We start from the raw sequence: 18,082 nt of genomic DNA on the forward strand, positions 1-18,082 counted from the left end.
TTAGCTAATATATACATTTTAAGTGGTTTCATATAAAAAAAATATAAATATAAAAAATTATAAAATATTAAATGTATAATTTTTACTTATATATTTATTTTGTATTTAATATTTGAATAATAAATTATGAGAGAAAAAAAACAATTTTATTTTAATTATAAAGATATTTTATTTAGTAAATTTTATCAATATCTATCACAAGCTGATGAGTTTAGGAACGCTAAGAACTATAGTTCTTTTACATTCAAGCGTATAAACGAAAAGGTACTGACAGATTCATTTAAAGTAAAATCAAGAAACATCTGTCTATGTATTCTTAATAATAAGTAAATTTCGGTATAATTACGTCAAATAATTATTACATAATAATATGCGTTTAATATTATTGTTAATAATATAATATGTTTTATAATTAAAATATATAAGTGCAACGCTGTTTTATTTATTATTTTTCTTATACTAACATAATTTAAATAATTATAAAACTTAATATTTTGTGACATATTAATTTTATAATGTATATTCTATATTCTATATTTTTTTTGATTAAGTTGTATTTTATAAAGTCTTTTTTTTTTCTTTTATTATAAAGATATATAAAAATTGGTTATGTCATATCGTGACGGTAAATTTGTTTTTAGCATAAAATGGCTAAATCCAAGGAAAAAAAAGGTAAAAGTGCTATGAGCGAGGTTGTAACTCGTGAATATACAGTGAATCTCCACAAACGTCTTCATGGTGTTGGATTTAAAAAGCGTGCTCCACGAGCTATTAAAGAAATTCGTAAATTTGCTGAAAAACAAATGGGAACTCCAGACGTGAGAATTGATACACGACTCAATAAACAACTTTGGTCTAAAGGAATTAGGTAAATTTTATATACTTAATTAAATTCTAAATTAAAATTAAATATCTAAACTGTTAAACTACATGTTAAATATTATTAATTTAAATAATAAATTTTATATTTTTAGGAATGTACCATTCAGAGTTCGTGTACGATTGAGCAGAAGAAGAAATGATGATGAAGATTCTGCAAACAAGTTATATACCCTTGTTACTTATATACCAGTTGCTTCCTTTAAGGGTTTACAAACAGAAAATGTTGATGCCAGTCAAGATTGATTTATTTCTGATTAATAAATAATTTATCTCAATTTATTAATATATTATTATTTTAATATTTTTCTTTCCATTTATTTTCGATATTTTAGAAATTTTTCATTATTTTATTAATTGTTTGATTCTATTATAAATAAAGTAAGATGTAAATTTACATTAAATTTACGTGAAATGAGATATAATTCATTTAAATTTAATAAAATTTAATGGTTAAATTAAAGCTATTTTAAATTTAACTAAATTCAAATATATGAAAAAAAATGTGATTTAATTATTAAAACGTAATTCTACTAATTGGAGTATTTTTATGATATTCTAAATAATAAATTTTCTATGTCAAAATATCCCTAGTTAATTCGAATTATAATTCGTCATATAATAGGGATATTTTGTATGGTATGGTATTATATAGTAGTTGTTAGTGTAGAAATGATATCGCATACGACTAACTTCAAGAAAGTTTATTCGTATGGATTCGGACATTACGATACTGTATTACGATTCGAATAGTTTACATTCTGAGATAGAAGAAGTGAGTGTAAGTAATATCAAGTGATTATACGAACATGCGCTAATAATATTATTTTTTTATTAACTCATGTATTCATAGTGAAATAATAGGTTTGGTTTTTGTTTATATTATGCTGACATGAGTTTGCTGATTTATTAAAATACCAAACGCGAATCTATCTAGCCGTATCGCTTTATTTACACGACTGTCGGTACGATAATTTTTTTTTTTGTTTTAATTTATCGTATCACAATTTATCAGAGTATTAATAATTTATTCATAATTTTATTTCGATATTCTTTAAGTATTTGTATAGTCAAAGCGTCATATTTCATCGAGGTTGCATTTACATTCAATAACGTTTGAGATAATAAAATCAGGAGCCCATTGTTTATTGTAGCATGCAAAAGACAGTTAGCATGTGTGTGATTTTTCATATCCATAAGTGAAAAAAGAATATTTATGATTAATTTATGCGCAATAATTATTTATTTTGATTAACTTGATTTAATTTGTTAATCAATCAGGCGGTTATTTTTTGTCAAATAAATCATGCACATAATTCCATGGGAACAAATATAAATGCATTAAAAAAAAATTTCTCGTTCTCACATTTTTTTTTTACTTTTACTCATTTATTATTCAATTTTTATTATAATAGTTTCATTTTTTTTATGCGATTTATTAATACAGAGAATTGTAATTATTTTTTTATATTAGAAAAAGAAAGAAAATAATCACATCAAAAGATAAAAAAATATAAAAATTTATGTTTACTTTTTATTTCTTCTTTAATATAATTTTTGTTCTCATAATATAAATTAAAATGTATTCGAGTTTTATTTTATGTAATTATTTTTTTGTAAAATATGCATTATATGCCACAAAATAATAAAGATTTTTAGATGGATATACATATATAAAGATATTCTCTATGTACTTTAATGCATTTCTTTCATATTTCCTTTTTTCCTTTATCCTTTCGTTCTAATATTGTAATTGTTTTATTAACATTTCTTGTTAAATATTTATATTAGTTATAATGAATGCAATTAAACTTTTAAAGATTTAATCTATTAAATAATTTTTTAAAAAGATACATACATTAACATATATGCAAGTTTTATATTTTTTATTAATTTAAAATTTTTATTTTTCATATAGTTTTTTATTTTATTGCACAATTTTTTCTATATTTTTTTTTAAATTATTAGGTAGTTTTATAATGGAAGGAGGTGGAGTACTTACAGCAGAACGCAGTCCAGCACGTGCAAATTTGCATGTAGCTTTTACTGAAAAAGGAGAGGTAAAGGAACGCAGAGAAAAATTTTTAACAGCTAAGTATGGATCTCATCAAATGTCTCTTATTCGTAAAAGACTTGCAGTTGAAATGTGGTTGTTTGATGAGTTAGAAAAACTATATGAATCAGTTGTAAGTTAAAATTAATGCACCTTATAATTGAAAATCACTATATTAAAAAATGATTATAATGATCATTTATTAATTTTTTTAATTTGCAGAATGAAAGTGGTAAAAATCGAGAAGTTGAAATTGATATAGATGAACTTCTTGATATGGATAGTGATGAACATAGACGAAGATTTTTGCAAGTATGTAAATATATATTAAATAATTATTATTAGAATATAAATTGATTATAATCATTTATTATTTTGCTTTCAATTATAGGAATTATTAGTTGATACAAAAAAACCACCACATGATATAAATGTAAGTATCTTAATAAATATGTAATTTTATCTTAATAAACTTGTAATCTCTTTGTTATTAATATTGTAATAATACTATTTTTCCTAAAACTAATATTTCAATTTTATTATTTTCTTAAAATTATTTCAACTAGTTTTCATTGATTCTATCTAAAAATTGCATTACATATTTTTATAATAAATTAATAATCTTGATCATAGTGTATTTTTTATGGTTTTAAAACTATAATTTCACTCATAAATTTGTACTTGTCACTAATAAAAATTTATATATTTATTTATATGTTTCAGAAATTCATTAATGATTTACTTGAAAAAGCTAAAACACTTTGAAGAACTTCTGTGTTCTTCTTAACACTTACGTGTTTGCAAGAACTTTTTTGAAGCATTAATAAATTTGCTCAGATTTGGAACAAGTCAAAGACATATTCAAGCCTTAATGAGTTGCGCACAACGCGACTCAAATGCCACTTTATTATACTTGGATCGAATTTAATGAGGAAAAGAAAAAAAGAAAAAATCCATCAAATGACTTTGCACATTTTTATTCTAGCGTATATTATTTCATATTGAAATCGTAAGCATTAGTATCTGACTTATCTCAGTACAACAGCTAACTTTGTTAGTTATTTATGTGCGCATCGCATATCAAGTAATAAACCTCACAGTACACAAAACTGCCTTGCTGTACGATCCATCCAATGTGATGTATAGTAGAAAACATTCTTCTACATTCTAGTTTTGTATGCATTCTATACTCCATTGTTCGTAGTAATATTTATGTTATTAAGAATGATCAACTAACAAAATATTTCCAAACTGTAACTATACCAAATAATTTCTATGCATATCCTATGTTTATTGAATTATCCCAATTGAGAATACGATTGGGTTAAAATAATCGATTTTTTTTATGTTTTATGTAGTGTAATGAATTATTACAACTTTTTATTTATTTTAGAAAATATTTTAAGGGAGATTAGATATGCAAAATTTCGCATCGAATGCTTGTATTGATAAAAAAAAAAAAAAAAAAAAAGAAAAAGAAAAAAAAAAGAAAAAAAATTTGTTTGATAATATAATAAAAGCGTGTATGTTTCAGATGATATTATCACTGGCATAGTAATAATTAAAACGTGGAAATGACACCTATCGTTGCTCCAGAACCGAATCAGTATTGAAAATTATTATGAAGTAAAAATTTATTCTGTTATAAGTTTTATTATGATTCTTTTTTCCTTTTGGATAACAGTTGATTAAAATTCGATATTTTAGAAGTTTTTGTTAAGTCGTTAAAAAAAAAAGAAAAAATATAAACATTCCTAAATAAAAGATTAAATTTTTTAGATTCTAACGTTGTATCGATAATCTTTTTAAATACTTTATTATTTATATAATCATGTTGTTAATTTCAAGATTTTAAATTTATATTTATAGAGGTGTTATATTCGTTTAAATAATATTTAAATCAATCTTTAATCAATTGTCTTGAAAAAAAAAAAGAAATAGATGATGTACATAAATTCTTTGTTTTGCCTCGTTTGGATAAAATAATTTGTAAATGCGTGATTATGTATAGCTAGTATAAAAAAATTGACATTTATATGAAAATAAAATTCATTGTCACAATAGAGTGCAATTATAGGTGACATTTATACGGTTTATTGATGGTCATTTAACATACGAGCTATTGTGTAAAACGTATCCATAGTTATAAAAGAGGAAGGAAGTAAATTTAATATAAACTTCCGGAAAACTCAAAAGATCTCTTGCACTGATGTATCTTGCATTATTACTTAAAACAAAAAAAAAAACAAAAAAAAAAGATAAAAGACTGCATAAATTAAATTTACCTTCCTCTTACATACCATATGCATATAAATGCATACAGAATCATCATAAATGGCATATAGAATGATAAGATGGATATATTATCGAAGATCGAATACATAATATCGGATGTTGAATGAGAAATTATTAAATAGAGAATTTTGTGTTTACATTGGATAAAAAAAAGCAATATTTACATAATATATTAATGATATATCTTCAAATTCAAATAACAAAAAAAATAAAATATTTAAAGATTATATTTATCTCATATTACGAAGAGAAGCGTACGATATTCATTAGTGTTATTAAGCCCCAGTTAAAGAAGAAGAAAAAAAAAAGAAAATATGCAAGATGAACAAGAATGATTTTATCCAAACAAGGACTAATGATCATGATTATTCTATGAAATATATATTTGAGTATATAAAGATTCATTTGCCATTTCATTGTTCGGCAAAATGTAATCTTTATAAATCATGATCATAGAAAATTGTGTTTAAAATATCTCTCTACCTTAAAATCCTTAAAACTTTCATATAATTTAGATGAATAATATCTAATTAAATGAAAAAGGAAAAAAAATCTTGTCATCCAATTATATATATATATATATTTAAAACTTTATACGACGAAATATATATGAATGTGTAATTAAGATTAGAAAAGTAAAATTATACAATAAACCTTGATCTGATGTAACAATGCAATTATGACATGCTCGTTCATTTTGGTCGAAAAGTTATATGACATATTATATTACTGATGTCAAACGAATTTTTATGTCGAACGAACATGTCAGAATTTAATCAAAGTTTATTGTATTAGAAACGATACAATCAATTGGTGCACTTGTGATTTAATATTGTATGCGACCTTCGATAGAATTATGTTCATCGCATCGATATGTAAAAAAAGGAAAATGAAAAAAAAAAAGATTATGAAGTTTTTAAATTTTATCATCAGAAGAAATGTCGTATCATGACTTTTTTTGTTTTTTTTTGTTCTGCGTTATATGATAAAATAGAAACGTGATCAAATGCTTTACGTGTAATACTCGTCGGCATGTGAAAAATGTTTCGTAACATATATTTACATATGTATCGTTCCGGCTTCATGTATCTAAAAAAAGAAAAGCGTAGGAATTTGTGTGTAATTGGAATGATGCGATTTCAGGATTATTTTCTCGGAAAATAGTTTTTAAAAAGAAATATGAGAAATACTTAATGTTTCGTAAAAAAAAAAAAAAAAAAAAAAAGGGAAAAGAACAAACACGTATAAAATGGTACTGGATTTTCTCATTGTGTGAATGTTTGGAATGTTAATGTTGTAATATGGAATCAAATTCATAAAATTCATAATACTCTTAAGTAAAAGAAAAGCACTTTTACACCGATTAAAAATTCTTCCGCATTCGTGGTATGATAAAAAAAAAAAAAAAAAAAAAAAGAAAAAATGGGAAAAAATTGAAAAAGATGAAATATTTAGAATGAATATTTAGAATTCGTGTTTTTTACGTTTTAAATTGGCGATATTGCCGTTTCCACGAAGAAACAATATTTTGCATCAACATGTACTGATTATGTAAGAGATTGTATTTACTTGCACAAACAAAATAAGAATTGAATAATAAAAAAATTTATGATTCCTTTTATCTTAATCAATAATCAAATTCTATAAATAAAAATTTTATATTTGATATATGGTAAATAGTGGTAAGTAAAAATTATAACAGTAAGTAAAACTTATAAAATTTAAAAAAAGATATAATAAACTTTTTTTTAAATTTCTGAATTAAATCAATAGAAAATTAAAATCAAAGTTAAGTTTTAAATGCAATAATTATATTATTAATAATATAATATAAATAATATAATATAATAAAAATATTTATTTAAAATTAACATAAGGTCTAATTTAAAGTAATTTCAGCGAATTATATCAAAGATTTATTCATCATATTATACAGAATTTATCGTATTATAGTGCGCATAGCGGATCGTAATACATATTCTCATAGAAAAAAAGATCTGGGAAAATTACTTGAATAAACATATACGAGATCGATATACATTCGTGTAAATAAATCTGCAATCGTGAAGTTATTTCTTTAGTATTACTATACATTTTTTTTTCATTATTTTGAACATTCGTAAAAATATGCCACTTGTATGGTATCATTCGTACTGTAACGTCATAGACTAACACTAAGTCAAGCGTAAGACACATTAATCGATCAGTTTCGCAATTGGAACAAGAAAAAGATTCATATAAATACTTTACATAGCGATGTCTCGAATTTGATATTTTAAATTCTCATACTTACGAGTTCCTAATACCTATGAGTTTCTAATACCGAGCGCTTGTTCTAATTCCGCGCGTTTCTGTTGAACTTTCGTATAGAAATATCGACAAACGGCTTCCTGTGCCCATGGTTGATAATAAAATTCTGCTCTACGTTCCTCTTCTGGATTTCCAACAACATCTATCATAGTTTTTAAATCTCTTGTTTGTGAAATTATCCATTTATTGATAAATTGTTGAGGATCTTTGACAAAGCTTAAGAAAAATTCTCGATTTGTTTTTAATTGGTTAATTGTTTCAACTGTTTCGTGAATTTTATTATCGAGACTCTGGATTTCTTGTTGGCTTGCGGTGGAAAGTAAAAAGTTATTCATTTGCGTTTTTAACGTATCATCAACTTCTACATCTATATCATAACACGCAGTCTGCTTCGTTTCTGTACCTAATTTAAAATCCAATAAAAAATAGATTACAAAAATCTTAAATAATACGAAATATCTGTATTTATTAATTATTAATGATAAATACCTTCGACACTAATAACATGATTGATTACGATTGGATCTGGCGGATGAAGTAATGGATTTAAACGCTGTGGTATTTCGGCGAATTTCATCCTTGAACAAGCAAATATTTGCTCTAAATACTTATCACAATTTATAAATTCCCTTTCATGACTGTCTTGAAGTTTATGTGTTTTTATATATTGCCAAAGAGCGGATATGATAACGGGTCGCGTTTGGGTATGTACACCTAAAAGCCGTGCTAATCTAGGATCTAATTTAAACTGCAACCAAAAAATTTTTCTCTTAAATTTTACACATTTTTATATTTTTATTTTATACATATTAATTATATTAGGAATATGCGAAAAATTTTTATCTTTATTTTAAATTATAAAAATTATTCGCATCTTGAGAAATTCTTTTTAATATTTCGATTTGATTAGAATGTCAGATATTTATTTTTTGATATATTCAAGTTTTTGCAAGTTTTATTAAATAGTCAAATAAGTTTTATTAATAATTAAAGAACGAATAAAAAAATATAGAAAAAAAGTTTCTATAAAGTTCTCTAACCTGTAAAGGTTGATAGTCAAGAAGTAAAAGAATAGTGCATTGAACATTTTTATCTCCAGGTCTTTTTACTTGAAAACCATCTGTTTCTTGTGTTGTTAATGTGCGATGCCATTCAACTAAGTGATTATCGGGTCCATATAGATCTCTATCTAATTCTATAACTAAACTTTTAAAAAAGGAAGAAAATTTTCTTTTCACCTAAAAATTAAACTATATATTAATATCTTGCATTTTTAACGATCGTTTATTTGTTTTTTTTACGATAATTTTCACCTTATTAGGATCATTTTTTGTATCGTCTAAAAGTCGTCCTTCAACTCTAAGTTCCCAAGATGCAACTGATCCTTCTTCGCCCTCACCAGCTTCTTTTGCCGGGTAAAATGTATTAGAAATAAATATTCGTAATTTCCGTTTTTGTTTCATTGGACGTTTTAGAGCTTCTTGTATATCAAGTCGTTTTCTCATTATAGTCGCGTCTAATTTTCTTTCAAACGCGAGTAAGTCCATGTAAGCCTGAGATTCAGGTACTAAATCGCGCACTTTTTGTGGCAATATTTTATCTGCCAACTTTTTCTTCTTCTTGGATGTGGAATGTGAAAAATCACTGTTCCAAAAATACCTATATGAGTTTGTGTAAAAATCATAGATTCAAAAATCAATAAACCAATTTTGAAGCTTATGAAATGCAGTGAAGTTCCTGGTGAATTTGGTGAATGGTTTTTTTAAATATTGTAATTTCAATGACAAAACAAATTAATAATTTAATGATTAAAAAACCAAATTAATCAATTGACATATTGCTTTTTGAAATATGAAATAATAAATACTAAGAATTATTTTTCAATAAAAATGACTAATCAATGCATTTATTAATAATTTAATGCAATGAGTTAATGAGCAAAATAATATAAATACAAATGCAAAATTAAATAAAATCATGCATTATTAATGCACTTACGGTTTCTGTTGTGACATAGGAATACGTTGATCTGCACTTCTTTTCCCAACTGGTGGAGTAGGCATAGGTCCTTGACGCATATTTGAATAAGGTTGATTTGCTCTTATTATACTAGCTGGTCCAGGTCCTGCATTAGCCATTTGTGGAGGAGGAGTAAATCCAGATCTCTGTTGCATCTGCACAATGAATTAATTTTTTAATAATTTAATTTCATTTAATTCAATTTATTTATTAAATACTTACAGGAAAATTTGGACCAGAATACTGTCGTAGATTTGGAGGCACAGATGATGCTGCATATCTTTGTGGAGGAGGACCATTATTCCCTGTATTTGGTACAGGAAATCTTTGTGCCATGTTTCTTTGGTGATTGTCCTACTGATTGAAATTAATAAACTTTTTATGTATACAAATATTCTTAAATTATTTATAATTAGTTTGAATTAAATTATTCATATTTTATTATTATAACAAAATTATACGAATACTATCAAAATGTACAATAGTTTATTAAAAAAGTAAATTTATTTACATCTCATTATTGTACATAAAATCGTTTATTTTTACAAAGAAATAAAATTTAATATCTTTTAAACATTTAAACTTTTCTGTCAAATCATTTGAGAAATCAAAAACATAACCTTCAAAAGCGTACCTAATTATAACCTTACTTAAATCACAATTTATGTTATTTTATAAGTAATATAACATTATTAATTAATGATAAAATTCACAAAATGATAAGAAGATAAGAGTAAATATTAAACACTGTTAGAACTTTCGACAGATTTCATCCATCAGAATCGAGTGCATTTTTCTATCACAACAGTTCTACTTGGAACGCTTCAAACTGCAATATTTTATGGCTTCATGTGAGTTGAAATATGGAAAAAGAAACGGAGAAAAAAAGAATATAAAATAAATCTTCTGGATAATTAAAAAATAACCTACGCCTTTAAAGCTTCTATCCACTTTCTGGTACGTAAAGTAATAATATAAGTTCCCGAAAAGCGGCAGATTATGGATAAACAAGTTTTCTATTTCATCCTTAAGAGGGCATCATTGTTGTTGCATTTGTAGGGGATTCTTTTTGTGTTGACTGCAGTGTGTAATGTAATTTTAAATTATTGAATCTAATCAAATAAAAGAATTGATTTAATATAATTAATAATCAATAAAAATAATATATGAAATAAATTTTTATGAAAAAATAAATCTAAAATAAAATTATATTATATTAATAATTTTTAAAAATCATTTTTATCACTTTATTTCTTATTCAAAAAATTTAATTATTTAATAAAAATTTATTATAACATTGATATTATGTTTTAATAAATCGAATAATAAAATTTTAATTATATATTATTTACTTTAACATAATATTAAAAAATAAAACATTTTTTTTTAAATATTTTAAATATTATTAAATCTTTATTTATATTTTTCAATAAAATAATAAAAAGATTTTTCATAAAAATTCATTTCACAAATTTTCATAGATATTGGTATAAATTTTCAAAATTCTTCACTATAATATAATAACACTTTGAATTCTATTGAACATTGAATAAATGATTAATAGATATTAATAATAGAATACCTTGAATACTATGCGCACGCGAATTCTCATAAAAATATAATAATAATTAATCATAAATTGCGTGGAGATTTTATTTTGAACGATTCATATTTGAATTATAAATGTTTAAATTCAAAATTAAATATAAAAATTAAATATTGATAATTAGTTTCAGTTATTTTTCTTGCGAGATAATCGTTAGAAAAGATAAAAATAATTTTCTATTTATATCATATTTACATTATTATACAGATTATATACAGATCATATCATTATATAGATATATTTTATTAAAAATTTTAATAATAGATATTATATTGATATATAGTGTTATTAAATGAATGAATAATGAATTTAATAATTTTTGACTTAAAAAAATATTCGAAATAGTCAAAATTATTGAATTCGATAAAAAGTATACTGACAGCGAAAAGAGGAAATGAAAATACGCAGGATGTCGTGATTATATTTAAATCTGAGTCACTAGCTAACGATTTCGCCAGTGAATAATCTTTCATATCATTGAAATAAAAGTTGATTGCACAATTCTCCATTATTGTTTTTCGATAAAATTATTTAATATCTTTAACAAAATATTCTATTTAAATTATGAAAAACGATTCTTCATAATTTTTTACAATTAAGAAATATCAATATTATCTAGTATACATCTAGTCTTATTTAGTATACATTATCTAGTATATATTATCTTTAAATTTTATATATTCATTTGTGTATGTATTAAAAGGAAAAAGAATGATTTTATAAATAATAACAATAAAGTTTTTATTATATTCCTATTATATTTCTTAATTACTTTAATTTATAATAAATAATCAAACTTCAAGAATATATATATTTTGTACACAAAAAAATTGTATTTTTTTTTAGGTTTAAAATTTTAAAAAATCTTTATACGCCATCTTCAATAAAAAATTTTAAATTATCTATATTTTGGCGGGTTTTTGTTGGCTCTTTACATAAATTCAAAAAGTAGATCAACGCAATAATAACTCGACCTATATAGCGGTTAGTTATTTAAAGAAAAAACATTTTAAAGAAAACACAACATCTTGCGTAAATTAAAATTTCTTTTTTCTTTTTAAATGTTTGAAACTCATTTTATAACCATGAAGAATCTAAGAAACTATAAATATAACTATCTAATGAATTAAGTTGAAGATTTTTTAGATTTAGATCTTTAATAATTTGTAAAAATTTTTTTTTACTTATCAAATACTAAAATATTTATATTATTTTACTACAATTAAATTTAAAATTTTTAATCATTTTTTTAAAAATGGTAAAAATGCTAAAATGATAAGAATTTTTAAATTTTTTTAAAAACTTATTTACAAAATTTAGATTTTGTTATTACTATAATATACTCCAACATAGTTAATAATTAAATAAATAGCATGATTAATCGTTCAAAATAAAAGAAATAAGTAAGTAAGTGAACAATCAGTATAATCAAGAAAGCGGAAGTAGAATCTGCCTAGAATTAGTCAGCCTTCCAAGTCATTACCAATATTTCTACCAAAAAGGATCAAACAAACGAGACATTGCATATTAAAAATGTGAAATAAAATACAGAATAAACTGTAAATTAACTAAAATACAAAATAATCATTTTCCATATATACACATATACTTGATTCATCTCATTTTCATTCCAAAATCATATTAATACCTCTCACGTATATACATCTCTCCTCTTAACGATGAATACTTCTTCAATTCTTTCTTAGAATACAATATAATTATTTGAGAGTATAACTTTTGACAATATTCTTTGAAAAAGTGAACATCTAATAGTCCCTGAGGATAATTCTCGAGAGTTGTATTAAATATATTTGCACTCTTGTTCACGGATTTCTTCTTAAATCTATGTGATCACATCCATTCCCCATATCCTATCCATTGCATGTGGAACGATTCCCGTGTTTATCGTAGAGATGCAGTTTGGCAGCCGCGATTTTGGAAATCCTACTGTCCAAGTGAATAAGCCGCTAATATTAGATCGTCGAAAAGCGTGGAAAGCACGTACACGGACACGGATGTAGCGTGGTCTTTTTCGAAACACACGAGGGCTCCACCCGTGTTGGACCACCTTCCTCCGGAGCGTGGGTCGTATTCCCGCCATCTTTCACGAGTATAAGAGGGAGCAGCCCTCGGACCAAGCACTTCAGTCCTCTTCAAGAAACTACACAGGATACAAGAATGGCTCTCGAACGTCAAGTGCGCGCCAAGGTATGATAACACGAGGATCTTTGTGCATCAGTAATCGTGGACGGGTCGTTTAGTTCGCAAGGACCGTTGCAAATTAATCTCGCTCAGAATGGTTTTGCAAATTCCATTTTGTGAATTATCGTGACTTTTATTAACGGCATTATGGCGACAGTTTGCTGAAATTAAAATCGTATTTGTTAGAGTTTCTTTTTTTTTTTTTTTTTTTTTTTTACAAAGAGGATGCCGTTTTTTTTCTGAATATTTGAAATTTTGGATTTTTGGATTTGAAAACTTTGGACACAAGTTTCATGCGAATGTTAAACGAGTTTTTGAGGGAAAGAATTTGAAACATATATTTAGAAATATCTTTAAAAATATTTTTCTTAAAAATGTGTTATATCCATGAAAGTAGAATTTTGTAAATGATTGTTAATTAATAAAAAATATATATATATATGTATATCTAGATTTAATAGAATATATAAATTTTATGATATAAATATTCCAATGATCTCTTTATTCATGAGAACTGTAATTTCATTTTAATTTTTCTTGTAGATCGCTGCAAAGCGTAATCCAGAGCAGGAAAAAGAAGCTCAAGAATGGATCGAGTCTATTTTGGGCAAAAAATTCCCACCTGGTGAACTGTTCGAGGATGTTATTAAGGATGGACAAGTGCTGTGTCACCTGATGAACAAGATTTCCCCAGGATCGATCTCAAAGATCAACAGTTCTGGTGGTCAATTCAAAATGATGGAAAACATCAACGCGTAAGATTTTGTTTCATGATAAATTAAAAATATAATCGTATAAATTTAAAAAAATATTTAAAATATAATATTGCAACTATGATAAATTTATTCGTTGGATTATATCATTTGGAAAGAGATTTTTTTAAATTCTATTTTAAACTAGATTCCAGAAAGCTCTAAAGGATTATGGCGTAGCTGACGTTGATGTATTCCAAACAGTCGACTTGTGGGAGAAAAAAGACATCGCACAGGTTGTGACGACTCTCTTTGCTCTTGGTCGTACGGTAAGTTAACTAAGAGTTGATTTACATGTATTATTAAATATAAATATTAAGTGCATTTAGTTATAGCATCATGAATAATAGACATATAATGATATTAATGTCGTTACGTATAATGTCCAAAAAAGTAGCATTGAATATTTAATATGAATGAAGTAATCCATAAATGGATTAATAATATATTTCATGAATGGAATGAAATTCAGCATTGCTTCAAATTTCAATTCAAATTTTAGCTTTTTAAATTGAAAGTTTTTTCTTATATTAAATTTAAAATATCACTAATAATATTTCTTTAGTAATATCTTTGTAACTTTTCTAAGTTCATTAGTTTCATGTGTAATTCTCCTTTTTTACCATAGACATATAAGCACCCAGAATGGAAAGGACCCTATCTAGGACCCAAACCAGCTGATGAATGTAAACGTGATTTCACTGAGGAGCAACTGCGTGCTGGGCAAACTGTGATTGGTCTGCAAGCCGGTTCCAATAAAGGTGCTACCCAATCGGGTCAAAGCATTGGTGCCACCCGCAAAATTCTTCTAGGAAAGTAAATCCTAATTGGCTGGTTTAGATCCGAGAAAAATTTATATTTTGTATGTACGTGTATATATATATTGTACTTATTTTGTATTTTGTAATTAAATAATATATATATATATATATAACATATATTTATAATTTAAGAACGAATTTGTTTAATCGACATTATCCTTGATCCATTAGGTCCATTGTCTACAGTAAATCGGATATTTTTAATTTTTTTCTCGATTTCTTCGAGAAGATTAGATAAAATTATGAGGCAAAATAATGAATAAAACAGATGGTCAGTAATAACTTTATTACATTGTTTAGTAGAAGCATCATGTGTAGTATTTTTGATCTCTAAATACAGATTTAGCATCACTTTCCTTAATTTATCGTATGATTTATTTTAATAGGTATTTTCGAAATTTTCGCTATTTCCAAATTTTCAAAATAGAAATTTTGTTTCTGAAAATCTTTAAATGCGTCACTGATGCATTTCTGATTTAATTTGTCACTAATTTAATTGAAAATTAAATTTGATAAAAAATATCACATTGTTGAAAAGAATACAAAAAAGGAAACAGGAAAGAGAGAAAAGTTAAGAGAGAAAAATTTTGGAAGAAACGATAAAATTTTAACAAATCGTGACGACGTAAAGAATATAATTAGAAAGGAATAAAAATATATGACTTTTCGAAGGTTACCATGGTTTACAGAAAGTTTTGATTTTTATTTTTTGAAGAAAAAAATAAACGAGATTGCATGTTGTTATAATTTTGTTCGCATGATTTTCTAGTAAATAAATACGAAAGTTTATTAAAAGTTTCGTATTACGTTGTTGGAATTTATACAATGCAGTCATTGAATTTATAATAAATTTTAACGTAATACAATTCTACTTTGGTGCCATTTAACTTCTGAATGACTTTCATGTGTACCCATATCGATCCTGAGAATGAATTCATTGTACTATTTGATGTTTTATTTACTATATAAAATTTACTTATAACAATTACTTAAAAAATTTTGTTTATTTAAATTATTAAAAAAAAATTAAAATTATTCAACTTTTAAACTTTCTATGAAATATTTCTCGAGTTTTTAATTTCTAAACAAATTTTTAATTTAAAAATTAATCTTTTTAATATTAAAAAATTTTTACAATACATCTTTAATTTAAACGATTCAAAGATCTTTAACTTAAAAGTAAAAGAAAAATACTTAATTCGATATTTATTGGTATATTTATTCGAATTGTACATCGGATGAAATAATTCAAATTAATCATGAAACACCCACTGTTATTAACAAAATCGCGAAAATTGCTTGTTTGACGACAAATAACAGGTGGAAATGAATTGAATCGCATCGAGACATGTTGGCTTCCGAGTTTGCAGCGGCACGAAAATAGTGATATTGTAATTAGCATTGTGTATCGTTGTTGTACACACATTTGCCACGAGATTCGAGAGCTTGGCACGGCCTTCATCGTAACAGGTCGATCTAAATTTATTTTAGCTCCTTCCAGATGCGTGGATTTACGTCGTATAATTTTAGAAAATGGTGGAGAAATGTATTCCATCGTTATTAATATATTCTTTTATTGAATCAGCTATCTTGGATTTTTCAACAAGAAAAAATTTAACCCTTTGTCATTAACGTCCAAGTTTTGAATACATTTTAAACATAGTTAAAATGCATTATTAATATTACATAAAAAAAATTATAAAATTGTTTAATTTCTATATAAATTAATCTTGATATTGAAAATAAATTTTGTACGAAAGAATTGATTTTTATTATAATGATGATGATAAATATGATAATGAACATTTAAAATATATTTATTTGAATATGTTATTTATATTATTTTTTGTAAAAATGTTGATATAGTAACATAATAAAATAAAATTATAATATAAAAGTAAGTTATTAATTTAATGAAATTTGACAAAAGATTTCATTTTTAATTGAACTTATTATAATCTTTATTATCATTTGATCTTTTAAAATGTTCGCAGTCAGGTAAAAAAAGATGGCACCACAAGATGGATAGCACTATATTGCAAAAATATCATCTGGGTTTTATTATACCATTCCACAATTTAGTTGATGCGCTATTACAAGAAGATGGCACTGCGAGAATCATATTAATATTTAAATTGCAAAAGATATTTTTTCCATATGAAAAATAAAAAATATAATTATTTGATATCAAGAAAATTTTAACCTTGTAGAAGTTTTTAATTCTAAAACTTTTTTTTTCGGATAAAAAATAAAAAAAAAGATTATTTCAAAAGATTATATTTTTATAAAAAATTTAATTCTTTAATTAAAGAAAAAAAAAACATTTAGAAATTAAAAATTCAAGAAGAAAAAGGAAAGAAATGGCACAATTCCAGTTTCCAAATTAAAACAGCATCTTCATGATATTTCTTTCATCTTTGAAATCCATCTTATTTTCTTGGAATCACGTACAAGTATAATTCCCATATACTTGAAATGGTACACGTAAAGCGTGAGAGAGTACTGAATGAAAAATGGCCAACTAACCTAGAAATGAGATCTCGTGTAACTTTGGTAACTTTTACTCTTGAATGTGAAGTGAAATGAAATGAAGTTGATCAGGTAGAAACTCAGGAATAGACATGATCGAGGTAGTCGTTCTCATTTCTTACATACTTGGCGTGAGGAGCAAGTGTGCCTTTTGATATGGCGCCAGCCATAGTCGTAGCATCCGGCACCAGGTTTTAATTTAAAATCCTTTCCCTCCGGTTTCTCCAAGACGGAGAGTTAATTTGAGTGATTTCGTATCAGATTTCGACAAATCGTCTCCCACCAAATTTCCCAATTTATAAATCTTGGCATTGGCATTACGCCGTATACGTCGTCATTTAAATATTGTAGTGAGCTAACAATGTAAACAATGATAACAATCTGATTATTTTTGAAACCAGAAATTTTGATCTGTGCGATTGTAATGGAAGAGTAAAAATTTGATTGATTTTAAATGCTGGAAAAGAATTGGAAATGTTTTTCAAATTTTTTGATTAGCTAGTAATTTAACGATTTAATTTATAATGTGCATTGAAAAATGATTATCCAAGCTTCATACAATTTTTAAAAGATATTTTCCGAAAAATATTATTAATTAAATTAAGAAATATCTTTA

At 25.0% G+C, this 18,082-nt stretch overlaps 4 protein-coding genes and 1 long non-coding RNA gene across 17 annotated transcripts; 3 read left to right on the forward strand and 2 right to left on the reverse strand.

The window, feature by feature from the left end:
• Positions 1 to 171: 171 nt before the first annotated feature.
• Positions 172 to 1,161, forward strand: RpL31 (ribosomal protein L31). Of its 4 annotated transcripts, none has more exons than XM_003694014.4 (3): positions 172 to 264; positions 642 to 868; positions 975 to 1,161. In XM_003694014.4, the coding sequence occupies exons 2-3, from the start codon at positions 648 to 650 to the stop codon at positions 1,123 to 1,125; spliced, it is 372 nt and encodes a 123-aa protein (XP_003694062.1). In that variant the 5' UTR covers positions 172 to 264; positions 642 to 647; the 3' UTR covers positions 1,126 to 1,161. The 4 variants fall into 4 exon arrangements, with proteins under 4 accessions (XP_003694062.1, XP_031772659.1, XP_086762326.1 ...); XM_031916799.2 differs by having other exon boundaries at positions 208 to 336; XM_086906200.1 differs by having other exon boundaries at positions 208 to 326.
• A 390-nt stretch (positions 1,162 to 1,551) lies between these two features.
• Positions 1,552 to 6,842, forward strand: LOC100872768 (protein phosphatase 1 regulatory subunit 14B). 3 transcript variants are annotated; one of them, XM_012487308.3, is made up of 5 exons: positions 1,552 to 1,660; positions 2,848 to 3,065; positions 3,155 to 3,244; positions 3,324 to 3,365; positions 3,656 to 6,842. In XM_012487308.3, the coding sequence occupies exons 2-5, from the start codon at positions 2,859 to 2,861 to the stop codon at positions 3,695 to 3,697; spliced, it is 381 nt and encodes a 126-aa protein (XP_012342762.1). In that variant the 5' UTR covers positions 1,552 to 1,660; positions 2,848 to 2,858; the 3' UTR covers positions 3,698 to 6,842. The 3 variants fall into 3 exon arrangements, with proteins under 3 accessions (XP_012342762.1, XP_012342763.1, XP_086762325.1); XM_012487309.3 differs by having other exon boundaries at positions 1,599 to 1,654; positions 3,656 to 4,451; XM_086906199.1 differs by having other exon boundaries at positions 1,633 to 1,844; positions 3,656 to 4,451.
• A 288-nt stretch (positions 6,843 to 7,130) lies between these two features.
• On the reverse strand, positions 7,131 to 10,596 carry Bap60 (Brahma-associated protein 60). Of its 8 annotated transcripts, XM_086906202.1 has the most exons (8): positions 10,487 to 10,573; positions 10,191 to 10,385; positions 9,779 to 9,913; positions 9,536 to 9,711; positions 8,851 to 9,196; positions 8,578 to 8,775; positions 8,027 to 8,285; positions 7,131 to 7,940 (listed from the first exon to the last, which is right to left on the reverse strand). In XM_086906202.1, the coding sequence occupies exons 3-8, from the start codon at positions 9,890 to 9,892 to the stop codon at positions 7,534 to 7,536; spliced, it is 1,500 nt and encodes a 499-aa protein (XP_086762328.1). In that variant the 5' UTR covers positions 9,893 to 9,913; positions 10,191 to 10,385; positions 10,487 to 10,573; the 3' UTR covers positions 7,131 to 7,533. The 8 variants fall into 8 exon arrangements, with proteins under 8 accessions (XP_086762328.1, XP_012342776.1, XP_012342777.1 ...); XM_012487322.3 differs by lacking the exon at positions 10,191 to 10,385 and having other exon boundaries at positions 8,851 to 9,181; positions 10,487 to 10,596; XM_012487323.3 differs by lacking the exon at positions 10,191 to 10,385 and having other exon boundaries at positions 8,851 to 9,181; positions 9,779 to 9,910; positions 10,487 to 10,592.
• A 2,153-nt stretch (positions 10,597 to 12,749) lies between these two features.
• Positions 12,750 to 17,525, reverse strand: LOC147657938 (uncharacterized). Its single transcript, XR_015291609.1, has 2 exons — positions 17,464 to 17,525; positions 12,750 to 13,525 (listed from the first exon to the last, which is right to left on the reverse strand). It is a non-coding gene; the product is annotated as an uncharacterized LOC147657938 (long non-coding RNA).
• Mp20 (muscle-specific protein 20 transgelin) lies at positions 13,146 to 15,068 on the forward strand. The gene is made up of 4 exons (XM_012487327.3): positions 13,146 to 13,370; positions 13,908 to 14,119; positions 14,265 to 14,385; positions 14,745 to 15,068. The coding sequence occupies exons 1-4, from the start codon at positions 13,341 to 13,343 to the stop codon at positions 14,934 to 14,936; spliced, it is 555 nt and encodes a 184-aa protein (XP_012342781.1). The 5' UTR covers positions 13,146 to 13,340; the 3' UTR covers positions 14,937 to 15,068.
• Positions 17,526 to 18,082: the final 557 nt, after the last annotated feature.

This window comes from Apis florea, unplaced genomic scaffold (assembly GCF_048593485.1).
Source record: "Apis florea isolate Af1SG1 unplaced genomic scaffold, ASM4859348v1 contig_2492_pilon, whole genome shotgun sequence".
Classification (NCBI taxonomy): Eukaryota; Metazoa; Arthropoda; class Insecta; order Hymenoptera; family Apidae; genus Apis; species Apis florea.